Source organism: Somniosus microcephalus, chromosome 6 (genome assembly GCF_052327205.1).
Source record: "Somniosus microcephalus isolate GS21.2 chromosome 6, FLI_Smic_1.0, whole genome shotgun sequence".
Taxonomy (NCBI): Eukaryota; Metazoa; Chordata; class Chondrichthyes; order Squaliformes; family Somniosidae; genus Somniosus; species Somniosus microcephalus.
In genome coordinates, this window is record NC_140992.1 from 30,380,908 (window position 1) to 30,395,174 (window position 14,267).

A 14,267-nucleotide genomic window follows, 5' to 3' on the forward strand; every position below is an offset into this window, starting at 1 on the left:
CCGCCCATGCAGAGTTGGAGCAGTCAGCAGCCGGGCCCTCCATGCCCAGAGCTGGTCCAGGCCGTACCTCAAGGGCATCTGCAGTCTCAGTTTCTGACACTCAGCAGCCTTCTCCCAGCCTTGCTGCAGCCACTGGGGTCCCATTACGGAGGAGCTGTAGGGTGGGAAGCGGGCAATTTCGCAAGGGAAGCAGATCACACTTGAAGGGCAAAAAGTAGGAGGTGTGGCAAGATGTTGTTCATTGTTTTATTGAAGGCCGAGGATCGTGGTCATATTTTTGTTACTGTTTTGGACATTGTCTCCAGTTTGTGAGAGCCAGTTCTGTGATTGACAGTTTTTTTTTGTGTTTCTTTCTATTATTTTGTCATGCGGGAAGGATACACAGTTTTGTAAATAAAGAATTGTCTTTATTCAAAATGTGCATGTTTGCTCTTTGCACTCATTGTTGCCTTGACCGGCTTAGGGGTTGCGGCATGGTTCCATTCAGGTTCTTTGAATGGCAGAAGCCATTCCCTCAGAGGGGGCCTAGAAGCGACTTGCTATAAGCCTTTGACGGACGGCTCTTGCACTTTGTGCCTCCCTCCCGTCTTGGTGCTGCTGCTCCTCCTCCTCCTCTGCTGGTGCCCCAAGGCCCGGTGGCATTGGCTGGGTCCTGAGGATTGCCAGGTTATGCAGCATGCAGCACACAACAATGAAGTGGGAGACTCACTCAGGCGAGTACTGCAGGGTTCCTCCAGAGTGGTCCAGACAGTGGAACCGTTGTTTGAGCACGTCGATTGTGTGCTCAACGATGTTCCTGGTAGCTTGATGGCTCTCGTTGTATCGTTCTTCAGCAGGGGTGCTGGGCAAACAGAGCGGGGTCATTAGCCAGCTGCACAGAGGATAGCCCTTGTCCCCGAGAAGCCAGCCTCCTGGGTGAAGCGGGGCCTCGAAAAGGTCTGCCACAGAAGTCTGGTGCAGCATGAAGGCATCGTGGATCCAAAACTGGCTTAGTGGCAGAAGGCAGAGGGTGATGGTGGAAGGTTGTTTTTGTGACTGGAAGCCTGTGTCCAGTGGGGTACCGCAGGGATTGGTGCTGGGTCCCTTGCTGTTTGTGGTCTACATTAATGATTTGGATGTGAATGTAAAAGGTATGATCAGTAAGTTCGCAGATGACACGAAAATTGGTGGGGTGGTAAATAGCGAGGAGGGAAGCCTCAGGCTACAGGACGATATAGATGGGTTGGTCAGATGGGCGGAACAGTGGCAAATGGAATTTAACCCTGAAAAGTATGAGGTGATGCATTTTGGACGGATTAACAAGGCAACTGTGTGCAGTTCTGGTCACCACACTATAGGAAGGATGTGATTGCTTTGGAGAGGGTGCAGAGGAGATTTACCAGGATGTTACCTGGGCTGGAGCACTTCAGCTATGAAGAAAGACTGGACAGGCTGGGGTTGTTTTCCTTGGAGCAGAGAAAGCTGAGGGGGGACCTGATTGAGGTATACAAAATTATGAGGGGCATAGATAGGGTAGATAGAAAGGAACTTTTCCCCTTAGTAGAGGGGTCAATAACAAGGGGGCATAGATTCAAGGTAAGGGGCAGGAGGTTTAGAGGGGATTTGAGGAAAAACTTTTTCACCCAGAGGGTGGTTGGAATCTGGAACTCACTGCCTGAAAGGGTGGTAGAGGCAGGAACCCTCAACATTCAAGAAGCATTTAGATGAGCACTTGAAATGCCATAGCATACAAGGCTACGGACCAAATACTGGAAAATGGGATTAGATTAGACAGGGCTTGATGGCCGGCGCGGACGCGATGGGCCGAAGGGCCTCTTTCTGTGCTGTATAACTCTATGACTCTATGGCTGCTGCCTGGAAAGTGGGCATTGACAGCGAATATCAGCTGCCTGTGGTCACAGACCAACTGGACGTTCAAGGAATGGAAGCCCTTTTGGTTGCGGAAATCCTCGGCATTCTCTTGCGGCGCCCGCAAAGCCACATGGGTGCAGTCAATGGCGCCCTGCGCCATGGGGAAGCCCGCTATTCTTGCAAAGCCCGCTACGCGTTCTTGCTGCTTGTCCGGGGTCATGGGGAAAGAGATGTACTCCCGTCTCCTTTTAAAGAGGGCATTTGTGACTTGACGGATGCAGCAATGCACCGCGAACTGGGAGATATTGGCAATGTCCCCAGTAGCAGATTGAAAGGAGCCGGTGGCATAAAAGTTGAGAGCCACTGTTATCTTCACTGCCACCGACAGAGACGTCCTGCTCCTCAGTTGAAGTTGCAGATCTGGCTGAAGCAGGTGGCAGAGCTCAGTGACCACCTCCTTGCTGAATCGCAGCCTTTGCAAACACTGCTCCTCAGATATATTGATGTATGAGAACTGTTGGCGAAAAACCCTGGGACGGTAAGGTCTCCTGTACCGACGCCTGTTGGCCCTCCTCCGTCTGGCCATGATTGCCACTCTCTCTCTGCGTCTCTGTGCCCTCTCAATGTGATGGAGAAGCACGACGTACCCATCCATTGCAGCCCCCATAGTATGTGGGCAATCAAAGATATGACGGTGAAAAAGCAAAGCAACTGCAAAGTTATGGTCAGAAGCCAAAACTACCTCAGACAGCGTTGGCTCAATGCAGAAGTCTCCCTTTCTCCCTTTGTCTCTCTGCAAATCTCTCTCTCTCTCTCTCTCTCTCTCAGAACAAGTGGTCCAAAAATGGCTGCCCCACAAAAGCCAGGTAGAGCCCCCTTTAAATAGCGCCTCCCCAGCCCCACAGCGACTGGGAAGCGTTCCAGTCAACCTGTCGTTGGTAGCGACAGGCAGAAAGGAGGGGGGTGCCACTGAATTTCCGGTCCGGGGCGCCCCAAGGGCGTTGCACTCCCGAATGACGTCAAGATCTGCGTGCGCAGGAGAGCGGGCGGTATGGTTTAGCGCCGCCGCTAAATGTCCGGTCAATTTCGTGAGAGGCGCAGGTATCGCCGCGCCCGGGCGCTAGTTGGTTAGCGCCCCACTTATTGCCCTCTTAAGGCACTAACGGGTGGCGCTAACAACTGAATTTCTCCCCCTTGTGTCAAAGGATCTTTTACTATAAATTTATTTGTGTTCAGTATTGATTTATTAGATTTTTCAATTTAAGCATCATCTAAATTAGTGCACAAATTTGAAAGGGAGCAGAAAGCAGAAGCTTTTGTCTTCCCCTATATCCAGATTCAGGATGTACAGTGCAAGTGAACTTAATGAGCCATTTTTATGTTGTGCAGATTATGTTGTGACAGCCTGTAATTCCATCTGACCACAGGTCATCTGGAGATGGTGGAAAATTTCTCTTCGAAGTGAATTTCGAAATGTGAATCCTGGTGAACAAAAGAACTCTTACCAGGATTTCTTGGATGATTTAAACCTACAAGGTAAGAGAATTTATGGTGGCACGGTAAGTTACATTTGTTGCATATTTTGGGGTGGGGGGTGGGGAAATAATTAAAATTACAGTGCACAAACAACTTGTAATCCTTTCTCATTCACTTTTACTCCTGTCATTGCCACCAGCCTATTGCTGCTCCATGATTACTTTTGTTAAACTTGCCATTTGCTTGATTAATCAATAATAGTTCATAATCATTGGTACCATTACTTGACAAAACAGGGGGATTTCTTTTTTTAGATAAAAGCTTTGAAATAGGCGGGGTGTGGGGGTGGGTGGTGTGGATTTTAACTTGGAGCAGGTTTCGGGTGAGCTTGGGGTGTGGGCCAAGCATCAAACTGGCCTGAAATCATTCATTTGAGGTCAGGGCTATTTTACCCCCCATGTCTGAATTACATTTGATTGGTGGGCTGCCAGTGTGAACGCGTTGGAAACAGGCAGCCCGCCCACTTTCCCGGCGGGATTTCCAGCGGGACTCGAGGCTTATTGAATGCACCTCTTAAAGGGAGGTTGCATCCACTGCTGTCAGATTGGCCTGCGATACTGCTGGAAAGTGGACATTCTCACCTATGAGCCGCAAAGCTGCCCCCGTGTCCTCTGACGTCTCCCTGGAGATCATAGAATAGATACATAGAAGATAGGAGTAGGCCTTTCGGCCCCTCGAGCCTGTTCCGCCATTTAATGAGATCATGGCTGATCATCCAAACTCAGTACCCTGCCCCTGCTTTCTCCCCATACCCCTTGATCCCTTTAGCCTTAAGAAATATATCTAACTCCTCCTTGAATATATTTAATGAATTGGCCTCAACTGCCTTCTGTGGTAGAGAATTCCACAGGTTTACCACTCTCTGGGTGAAGAAATCCCTCCTCATCTCTGTCCTAAATGGCTTACCCCTTATCCTTAGACTGTGACCCCTGGTTCTGGACTCTCCCGCCATCGGGAACATCCTTCCTGCATCTAGTCTGTCTAGTCCTGTTAGAATTTTATAAGTTTCAATGAGATCCCCTCTCATTCTTCTAAATTCTAGCGAATATAAGCCTAATCGACCCAATCTCTCCTCATACATCATTCCTGCCATCCCAGGTATCAGCCTGGTGAATCTTCGCTGCACTCCCTCCATGGCAAGAACATCCTTCCTCAGATAAGGCGACCAAAACTGCACACAATACTCAAGGTGTGGTCTCACCAAGGCCCTGTACAACTGCAGCAAGACATCCTTGCTCCTGTACATGAATCCTCTCGCTATGAAGGCCAACATACCATTGGATCTTATTGGAAGAGGTGAGGACAAGGAGGGATATTCTGTTTCCCAGCAGTAGGAAGAAGATTTTCAAAAGGTACATACAAAAGGCCTGGAGAGAGGTGGCAGAGATGGGCAGTTCAAGGAGCATCACCACCAAGACCTGGATTCAATGTAGGAAACACTTCAATGGCCTGACAAGAGTAGCAAGGTTGTGTACAGCAAGATGATCTCCATGTTACACTTCCCCTACCCCTGGATCACACTATCGTATGTCTAGATATTGAGTAATGGAAGTAAACTCCTGATTGTAAGTGACATGGGATCCGCTTATGAAATTTAACTCAGATTATCTATGGCAGACTTGAAATTTGTAGCATCTGTCTCCTTTCTAAAAAAAATCTAAAGGAGCAGAAGAAGGACATACTCTACAATGCTTTCAGTGAGACACTCATTGAAATAGTATGTTGCTCTGTATACCTATATGTGAATGACAGAGTAAATGAGCTAATGAATGAAGAGCAGTATTAGCCATGAGCATTGAGGAGGCCTCTGACCTCACCTTTCCTCATTCCTTGTATTCCCTTCACACTCCTAACCTACATGACCCTCTTTTCATAATGAGTTAAGGGTTCCAGCTTTGGTGACCACTTCCTGGTTGCATGTGCTACTTCTTGTTAAGTGCAGTCTTATCAATGCGAGCGCATACTTGTTGGGGAAAAAATTCAGGACACTTGCCACGTTATGAGTCTATTAATATGCAATAGTAACAAACCTGGTGCTGACGTAGTACTTGGTATTTGTTCCTTGCCACATTTACTGGGTGCATGGCTAGCATTTTGATTTGGCAACATACACTAGCATAGAAGAACATGAGTTTGCCTGTACTTTTTTTAGAAAGGTAAACATTCGGCAAACTGCACAGTATTCTCTCTCTCTAAGTTTATAATGAAGAGCAATAAAGATGCTTCGCAAGACAACCTACTAAGATGTTGCCACATGTTTCCACACTTACGATGGCAACCTTGTGCAACCCAGCAAATTCTTTCCTCATATGCTCCCAGGTTGGGGCCACAGGTGAGACTGAATTGACACACTTATCACCTCCATCCATGTTACTTTGGGGGCACTTTTATTGCAGAGTTGTCTGCTTCTCCGAATAGGATCATCTTTTACTGCAGGACCTCCTGACTCGGGACTGCCAATGTCTGATCACTGAATTAGGTCCTTCTACTCCCACCATTTTTGTTTTGAGACCCTGTAGAAGCATAGCTCTAAGAGCTGCTGGCATCGAAAAATTTCCCACACCAACCTCTGTACGCTTCAAGCGCATCATGTGCTAAATACTCAGGGCACCACTAATACATTTAAATTAGCTGACCTCTCCTAATCGGACAAGGTTAATGGCCCCACATGGACCGGAGGATATTGTCAGCCACAGTGTGTTAACTTTCCTTGGCAGTTGTCCTGATACTCATAAACTTCTTTCTCATTTTCCCTGCTACGTAGGACATGGGTGGATTGCATTCACTCTCTCAGCTACTAAGACATAGCCATGTAAGGGTGAACTTTGTGAGGCCACATGCTGCCAGCTGGGCCTTGCAAAATTTACCCTTACAGCATACATCATCAAAATTGCCTCAAAATGGGCTCACTGTCATGACTTAATTGTTCAATGAACTATTCTACAAGAATTGTCATTGATGCTATGGAGTATGTCCTTCACATAATGATAGCAAGTCCTTGACTAGTTGTCTTTTTGATAGTGCTCTCCTTTCTTGACTGTTACTGGAGCATTTTCAGAGGATATATACATTGTTCATCTGATGGTGTTCAGTGGAGGAATGGTCTTGTTTAAACAAGACAGAAGAACATAAGAAATAGGAGCAGGAGTAGGCCATTCGGCCCTTTGAGCCTGCTCCGCCATTCAATAAGATCATGGCTGATCTTTTACCTCAACTCCACCTTCCCGCACTATCCTCATATCTCTTGATTCCCTTAGTATCCAAAAATCTATCGATCTCTATCTTGAATATACTCAATGACTGAGTATCCACAGCCCTCTGGAATAGAGAATTCCAAAGATTCGCAACCAAATAAAGAAATTTCTCCCCAGTTAGGGAAAACAACCTCCCAGCATCTATCCTCTTAAGAATTTTATATGTTTCAATGAGATCACCTCTCATTCTTCTAAACTCTAGAGAATATAGGCCGAGTATACTCAATCTCTCCTCATAGGACAATCTCCATATCCCAGGAATCAATCCAGTAAACCTACGTTGCACTCCCTTTAAGGCAAGTATACCTTCCTTGGGTAAGGAGACTAAAACTGTACACAGTACTCCAGGTGTGGTCTCACCAAGACCCTATATAATTGTAGTAAGACTTCTTTACTCTTATACTTTTTACTCTTAGCCTTTATTACAAAGGGATTGAGTATAACATACCATTTGCTTTCCTAATTGCTTGCTGTACCTGCATGATAACTTTCTGTGATTTGTGTACAAGGACACCCAAATCCCTCTGAGTGCCAACATTTCCCAGTCTCTCCCGATTTAAAAAAAAAGAACAATTGCATGGTTTCTTCACACCGCAAAACAGATCAATTTATGTAGATACATTGCTATAGACTGAAACTTTAAACACTGACTTTTAGAAAGATTTCATTTTTTAAATCCGATAATTGTCATTCTCACATACAGACAGGTTTTCAAAGATGACCGTGAAGTATTTGCCAATTCTGATCAGTGCACTCTGCGAAGTACAACCACAGTTACTCAAACCTTGTTATGCCAACCTTGAAAAGCATGCAAATTAAGTGTTGATTAGGTGTTCATCTTCTGGAACTTTAAAAGTCTTTTATGGACTAAAATTAAACTTTGACTGCAATTATGGAGGGGAATGGGGTTGGTTATGAGCTTTAAAAAAAATCAATCTTGAAGTGATGTGGTTCATTAAACTAAAGTAATTTTCATTGTGCTGTGAAGCACATACCTTGCACTCAGTAGAGTTTAGATTTAGCAAACAATCATTGGAGAAAAAGCAAACATATTATAAACTTTGAACAGGTTGCAGTTAAATATTAACCATTATTAATTTTTTTCAATCCCACCACTAACACCATGAAGTCAGACTGACAAAACTTATCCAAATTTACACAATGTTTACTGAGGAGGTTGCAATAACATAGGGATGGCCAGGGTAAGGGAAAATCAGCAGGCACAGGATTCTGTGGCCTAGAAATTCAGTTGGTAGCGCCAGCCGCTAGTGCCTTAAGAGGGCGCTAAGTGGGGCGCGAAGCGGCTAGCGCCCAGGCGCAGCGTGATCTGCGCCTCTCGCGAACTTGAGTGAAGATTTAGCGGTGGCGCAAAACCGCAATGCCCGCTCAGCTGCGCGCGCAGATCCTGATGTAATTTCATGGTGCAACGCCCTTGGTGTGCCCCAAACCGGAACTTCAGTGGCGTCCCCCTTCTTTCCGCCTGGCGCTCCCAGCGACTGGTTGAGTGGAACGGTTCCCAGTCGTTGTGGGGCTGGGGGTGTGCTATTTAAAGGGGGCTCTTCCTGCATTCTTTGTGGTAGCCATTTTGGACCACTCCTTCTATGTGTGAGAGAGAGAGATTTGCAGAGAGACAAAGGGAGAGAGCTTTCTGCTTTGACTCAGCGCTCACACAGGTACTTCTGGCTTCAGCCCAGAGCTTTGCAGTTGGATTGATTTTTCAGTGCCATAGCCTTGAGTGGCCACGTATAATGGGGGCTGCAATGGGTGGAAGCGTTGGGTTTCTCCATTGCATTGAGAGGGCTCGGAGACGCCGAGAGAGAGTGCCAATCATGGTCAGACGGAGGAGGGCCAACAGGCGTCAGCACAGGAGGCCTTACCCTCCCAGGGTATACCGCCAGCACTTCTCCTACCTCAACATGTCTGAGGAGCAGTGCATTCAGAGGCTTCGATTCAGAAGGGAGGTGGTCACTGAGATCTGCCACCTGCTTCAGAGAGATCTGCAGCCTCAGCTGAGGAGCAGGACGTCTCTGTCGGTGGCAGTGAAGGTGACAGTGGCTCTCAACTTCTATGCCACCGGCTCCTTCCAATCTGCTACTGGGGATATTGCTGCATCTGCCAGGTCACGAATGCCTTCTACAAAAGGAGACGTCAGTACATTTCCTTCCCCATGACCCTGGACAAGCAGCAAGAGCGTGCAATGGGATTTGCAAGAATAGCGGGCTTCCCCATGATCCAGGGTGCCATTGACTGCACGCATGTGGCTTTGCGGGGGCCTCCAGAGAATGCCGAGGATTACCGCAACCGGAAGGGGTCCCATTCGTTGAAGGTGCAGTTGGTGTGTGACCACAGGCAGCTGATACTAGCTGTCAATGCCCGCTTTCCAGGCAGCAGCCACGACGCCTTCATCCTGCGCCAGACTTCTGTGGCAGACATTTTCGAAGCCCCGACTCACCCAGGAGGCTGGCTTCTCGGGGGCAAGGGCTATCCTTTGTGCACCTGGCTGATGACCCCGCTCCATGCGCCCACCACCCCTGCTGAAGAGCGATACAATGACAGCCATCAAGCGACCAGGAACATCATTGAGCACACAATCAGCATGCTAAAGCAACGGTTCTGCTGTCTGGACCATTCCGGGGGAGCCCTACAGTACTCGCCTAAGCGAGTCTCCCATTTCGTTGTAGTGTGCTGCATTCTGCACAACCTGGCTATCTTCAGGACTCAGCCACTGCCAACAGACATTGGAGGACCACCGGAGGAGGGGGAGGAGGAGGAGGAGCACCAAGACGGGAGGGAGGCACAAAGCGCAAGGGCCATCCGTCAGCGGCTTATTGCAAGTCGGTTCTAGGCCCCCTCTCAGGGAATGGCTTGTGCCATTGAAAGAACATGAATGGACCAGCTCCGCAAACCCTGAGCCGGTCAAGGCAACAAATAGTTCAAAGTGCAAACATGTACAATCTGAATAAAGACAATTATTAATTATTTAACAAACTCTGTGCCCTTCCCGCATGACAAACAAATACAGAGAAACCCCCAAAAACAGTCAGACACATAACTGTCTCTCACAACCTGGAGACAATGAACAAAAGAGTTAAACAAAAATGACCATGATCCTCGGTCTTCACAAAAAAACCCCAACATTTTGCCACACCTCCTACTTTTTGGCCTGCGAGGGTGATCTGCCTCGCTTGCGAGATTGGCCCCTTCCCGCCCTGCAGCTCCTCCGCAATGGGACACCAGTGGCTGCAGCAAGGCTGGGGGAAGGCTGCTGAGGGTCAGATAGTGAGTCGGCAGATGCCCTTGGGGGACGTCCTGGACCAGCTCTGGGCTGGAGGGCCCGGCTGCTGACTGCTCCGACTCTGCTTGGGCGGCAGCAGTCTGTCCTATGGGTGGTGGCAGCTCCAGTGGAGGAGTGACAGTGTTGGCAACAGGAATGCTGCCAACCTGACAGAGCACAGGCACTCCCTGGTCGGACGAGACACTGGCACTCGCACAGGGCAGTACTGAAGCATGCGCAGCAATCTGCTGAAGCACAGACTGCTGGCCTGCTGCGGCGCGGCGAGGGCCCCGGCGAATCCTGGCCGATCCAGCGAGGATGGCAGCAGTCAGTGCTCGTGTGACCCTAATCTGTGTCTGCATCAGACCAGCCAGTGACTGCATGGAACGACTAAGCACTTGGCTGGAAGCCGCATGTGCTGCACCGAAGTCCTGCAGACTCCTTGCCTGTGCTGCACCGACGCCCTGCTGACTCCTTGCCTGTGCTGCCCCAAATTCCTGTAAACTCCTTGCCAGTGACTAAATGGAGTCGGGCATCCTTGCCACTGCAGCCATGAGCTCAGTGTGCCTGCGCTCCGCCTGGGCGCCCATTTCACCAAGGAGCCACACCTCCTCTGTGCTCACTGTAGCAGGACTGGAGGCCACACTCTCCCTCCGGGGAGAAGGCCGCCGAGCTTCCCTACCCCCCCCCACCCCCCGCGCGTTGCTGCAGCCCGCTGGGCCCCGGAGCTTCACCCTCCTCAGACCCTTCCCCCCCCTGTTCCCCTCCAGGGAAGACGTGTCCCCATCATGGCCATGGGCTGCCTCGGCTGAGGGTGGCACTGATGTTCCGGCTTCCTCTTCCTCCTCCTCGCCTTCTGATTCACACTCAGTGCCAGCTTGAGGGCCCGCCTCCTCACCTGGCGAATCAGCATCTGAAAGCAGGGAGGCACAAGAGTTGCTTTAGTGTGAGGACAGGGCGGCAGTGAGGGAGGCATGAGTGCTGCAATGCACTGCATTGGTTCGATAGTGGCAAAGGATGCTGGTGTGAGGCACAAGTGGAAAGAGAGAGGTCAAAAAGGTGATGACCTTACCATTGCTGTCCAGAACGGGGTCGGCATCTCCAGTGGTGACGGGGCCAATCAGCCGGCCTGCCATAATCCGTTCCACTCGCTGCTCCACATCGCTGAGGTCTTTAAGTTCAGGACGGCCTGCCCCGGTCCATTGCTGCTGCCTCCTATTGTGGGCCATCTTGCCCTGCAAGAGAAAGGACGGGCTCTGAGTACAGTGTGAAGCCCTGATCTTGGCTGCACTGCCTCCCATGGTCGAATAGCCCTGACAGTGTGAAGCCCTGATCTTGGCTGCACTGCCTCCCATGGTCAAATAGCCCTAACAGTGTGAAGCCCTGATCTTGGCTGCACTGCCTCCCATGGTCGAATAGCCCTGACAGTGTGAAGCCCTGATCTTGGCTGCACTGCCTCCCATGGTCGAATAGCCCTGACAGTGTGAAGCCCTGATCTTGGCTGCACTGCCTCCCATGGTCAAATAGCCCTGACAGTGTGTAAAGTGGTGAATGTGCATGTGATTTTCATGAGAGTCCCATAGGTGTTGGATGAGGGCTGGGCATTGGGGCTTTCAGGACCCTTTGGCCATAAAGTGAGGTGCACATGCAGGAATGAAGAGGATTCTGGAAAGGGTACTCACCCTGACAACCCGCGTGAGGTTGTTGAACTTCTTCCTGCATTGCGTTGGGGTCCTAGGTACCATGCTGCTGGAGGTCACTCTGTGTGCCACCTCCCTCCAAGCTTTTCTATATTCGTTGGGCAGCGTCCTCCTGCCACTGTCAGGAAAGAGGATAGGTCGCCTGCGCTCCACTGCGCCAACCAGAACCTTCAGGGCCCCCTCACTGAAGCGCTGCGCTCGCTCCCTGACCCTCTCCATGGTCGTAGGCGTAACGATGTCGCAGCAGGTCTGTCCAGGCCTAGAATCAAGGCGCCAATGTGCAGGGCATGGCTGCAAGCCAAATCGACCCGCCCCCTTTAAGAGGTGACCGGCGCCAGCGTCTGCCTACATTCGCTAACTGGCTGCACCTGTGCTGCGCCTGCCCTCGGTGGTGGCGCCTCGGCTCGCCGGCTTAGCGCCTTAGGATAATCGTGCACCGCCTGCTTTAGCGCAGCAACAACCTCTTGGGGCGATGCAACTCAATTTCGGTGAAGGTGGCGCTAAGTTGCGCCGGGCGCTAAATTTAGCGCACGCTCGACTGTAGCGCCCCAAATGTGGCGATACAGAATTTCTAGGCCAGTATGTTTAAAGCTTTAGGCCTAGAAATTCGGTAGCGTTTACGCCCACTTAGGGGCGTTACAGTGGTTTGCGCCGGAAGTAACGCTGCGTCCGAAATTAGGTGCGCCCTAACATCGGCGTTAGCCGGTAGCGCTGCGCCGGCACCGATGACGTCATTGGTGTGCGCAGTGCCCCGGTAACGGCCGAAACCACGCCGATCCCCATCTTCAGTAGCGGCCGCCTCTTCCCTGGCGGCCGCTAACAACGTTGTGAAGACCAGGCCGTGCTGCAGCCTTAGAGGCGCTATTTAAAGCGGAGGTGCGGCCGGCCGCTTTTTCGGCGGCCGCCTGCCCGCACCTCCTTCCCCGGCCTCCTCCACCTCCCCCCCCCCCCCCCCCCCCCCGCGGCATTGCCGGCTGGTTTCCGTGGAGCCCGGCACTTCGCCGTTGTGCCGGGCTCTTTTGCCGGCACTTTCAACGGGGCTCCGGCCGTTGCAGGCACCTCCCCCTTAAGAGAAGGGGGAGGCCTGCAGTACAGCAGCCTGCCGCACTGCATCGGGTGGCGCAGCGGGACCGGCAGCGCTGAAATTCACTTTCAGCGCCCCAAGCGGGGCGGGCACACCCTGTAGCAGCGCCCGCTTCCGCTTTGGGGCGCTGAAAGTGAATTTGGGGCGGGCACAACTGGCTCGGCGGCGGGCGCTAAATTTCCGGCGCAAACGTGCTGGCGGGGCGTCACCGAATTTATAGGCCTTAGAGTCATAGTGCTCGATTTTGTCAATGGGGAGCTTTTGGAGGCGGGACTCCCACTTTTTGGGTTGTAGTCCCGCCTCCATCGACTTGTGGCCAACCCACGCTATTTTCCCTTGATTGACCTTGTTAAGCCCACCCAGCGGGCTCAGCAGGCCAATTAAGGGACACCTGGTTACTGGTGACGTCAGCGATTGACATTTCATCTGTCAAGAGCTTTTGACAGATGAAAAATCAGCATCTGACAGCTCTGTGAAGCTGTCAAACACGGACAATCTGTCTTTTAACTTGAGTCCTTCTACTCAGACTCAGTTAGAGAGCTCTCCAGACCAGAAAGCAGAGGCTGCAGCTTTTGACAGTTCAGCGGCCATTCTGCTTTCTGTGCCGGTGAGCTGAGGGACTCACAAGAACTGAAGGGAGGAAGTCTGCAGGAGAAAGTAAAGGTCAGTAAAACTTATTAAAACACTTTACACTTACCTCACACACTTACCTCTGCACACATGCACCCATCACTCACCTGCACAACGGACATCTCGACCCCTCCAACCCCTGCAGACCGACGGTCCGCCTCGCTAACTTGGCGTGGTTTGGAGCCATCGGACAGCCCACACTTCAGGGCTAAAAATAGGGATTAGGCAAAAAACTGCCTGTTAACTACCTGTTAACAGGCAGTTAATTGGCACTAATCCCCTTCCCGCCTCGGGGAGGCGGCTCCCAGCACAGGTCGGGTACCCACCTCCTGGGACATTGGCACGGAGGCAGGTTGGGGCGGGATGGGTTCCTGCCCCCCGATTCTGCAATTTTCCCACCACTCCCGCCTCCAAACCCGCCTCCTTGGGGCTTGGAAAATCGAGCCCATAGAGTCATAACGGCACAGAAGGAGGACATTCGGCCCATCGAGTCCATGCCGGCTCTCTGTAGAGCAACCCAGTCAGTTCCATTCCCCCGCTCTATCCCCATAGCCCTGCAAGTTTATTTCCCTCAAGTGCCTATCCAGTCTCCCCTTGTAAACATTGAGTGTCTCCGCTTCCACCACTTCCGTCAGCAGTGAATTCCAGGTCATCACCACTCGCTGCGTAAAAAAGTTTTTCCTTACGTCCCCCCCTGTATCTTTTGCCCAGAACCTTAAATCTGTGTCCCCTAGTCCTTGTACCATCAACTAGTGGGAACAGCCTTTCCCCGTCTAGCCTATCCAAACCCGTCATAATCTTGTACACCTCTATCAAATCACCCCTCAACCTCCTTTGCTCTAATGAAAATAAATCCAGCTTCTCCAACCTGTCCTTATAGCTAAGATACCCCATCCCCGGAACCATTCTGGTAAATCTCCTCTGCACCATCTCAAGTG

The 14,267-nt window shown here is 50.8% G+C and overlaps 1 protein-coding gene across 1 annotated transcript in view; it reads left to right on the forward strand.

Annotated features, from left to right (window-relative positions):
• fbxo36a (F-box protein 36a) overlaps window positions 1–14,267 on the forward strand; it is an 81,713-nt gene that overhangs the window by 46,955 nt on the left and 20,491 nt on the right. The window contains exon 4 of the mRNA XM_085989603.1: window positions 3,279–3,387. Within this exon, the coding sequence (XP_085845729.1) occupies window positions 3,279–3,387 (109 nt within the window). The remainder of the gene's footprint in view (window positions 1–3,278; window positions 3,388–14,267) is intronic.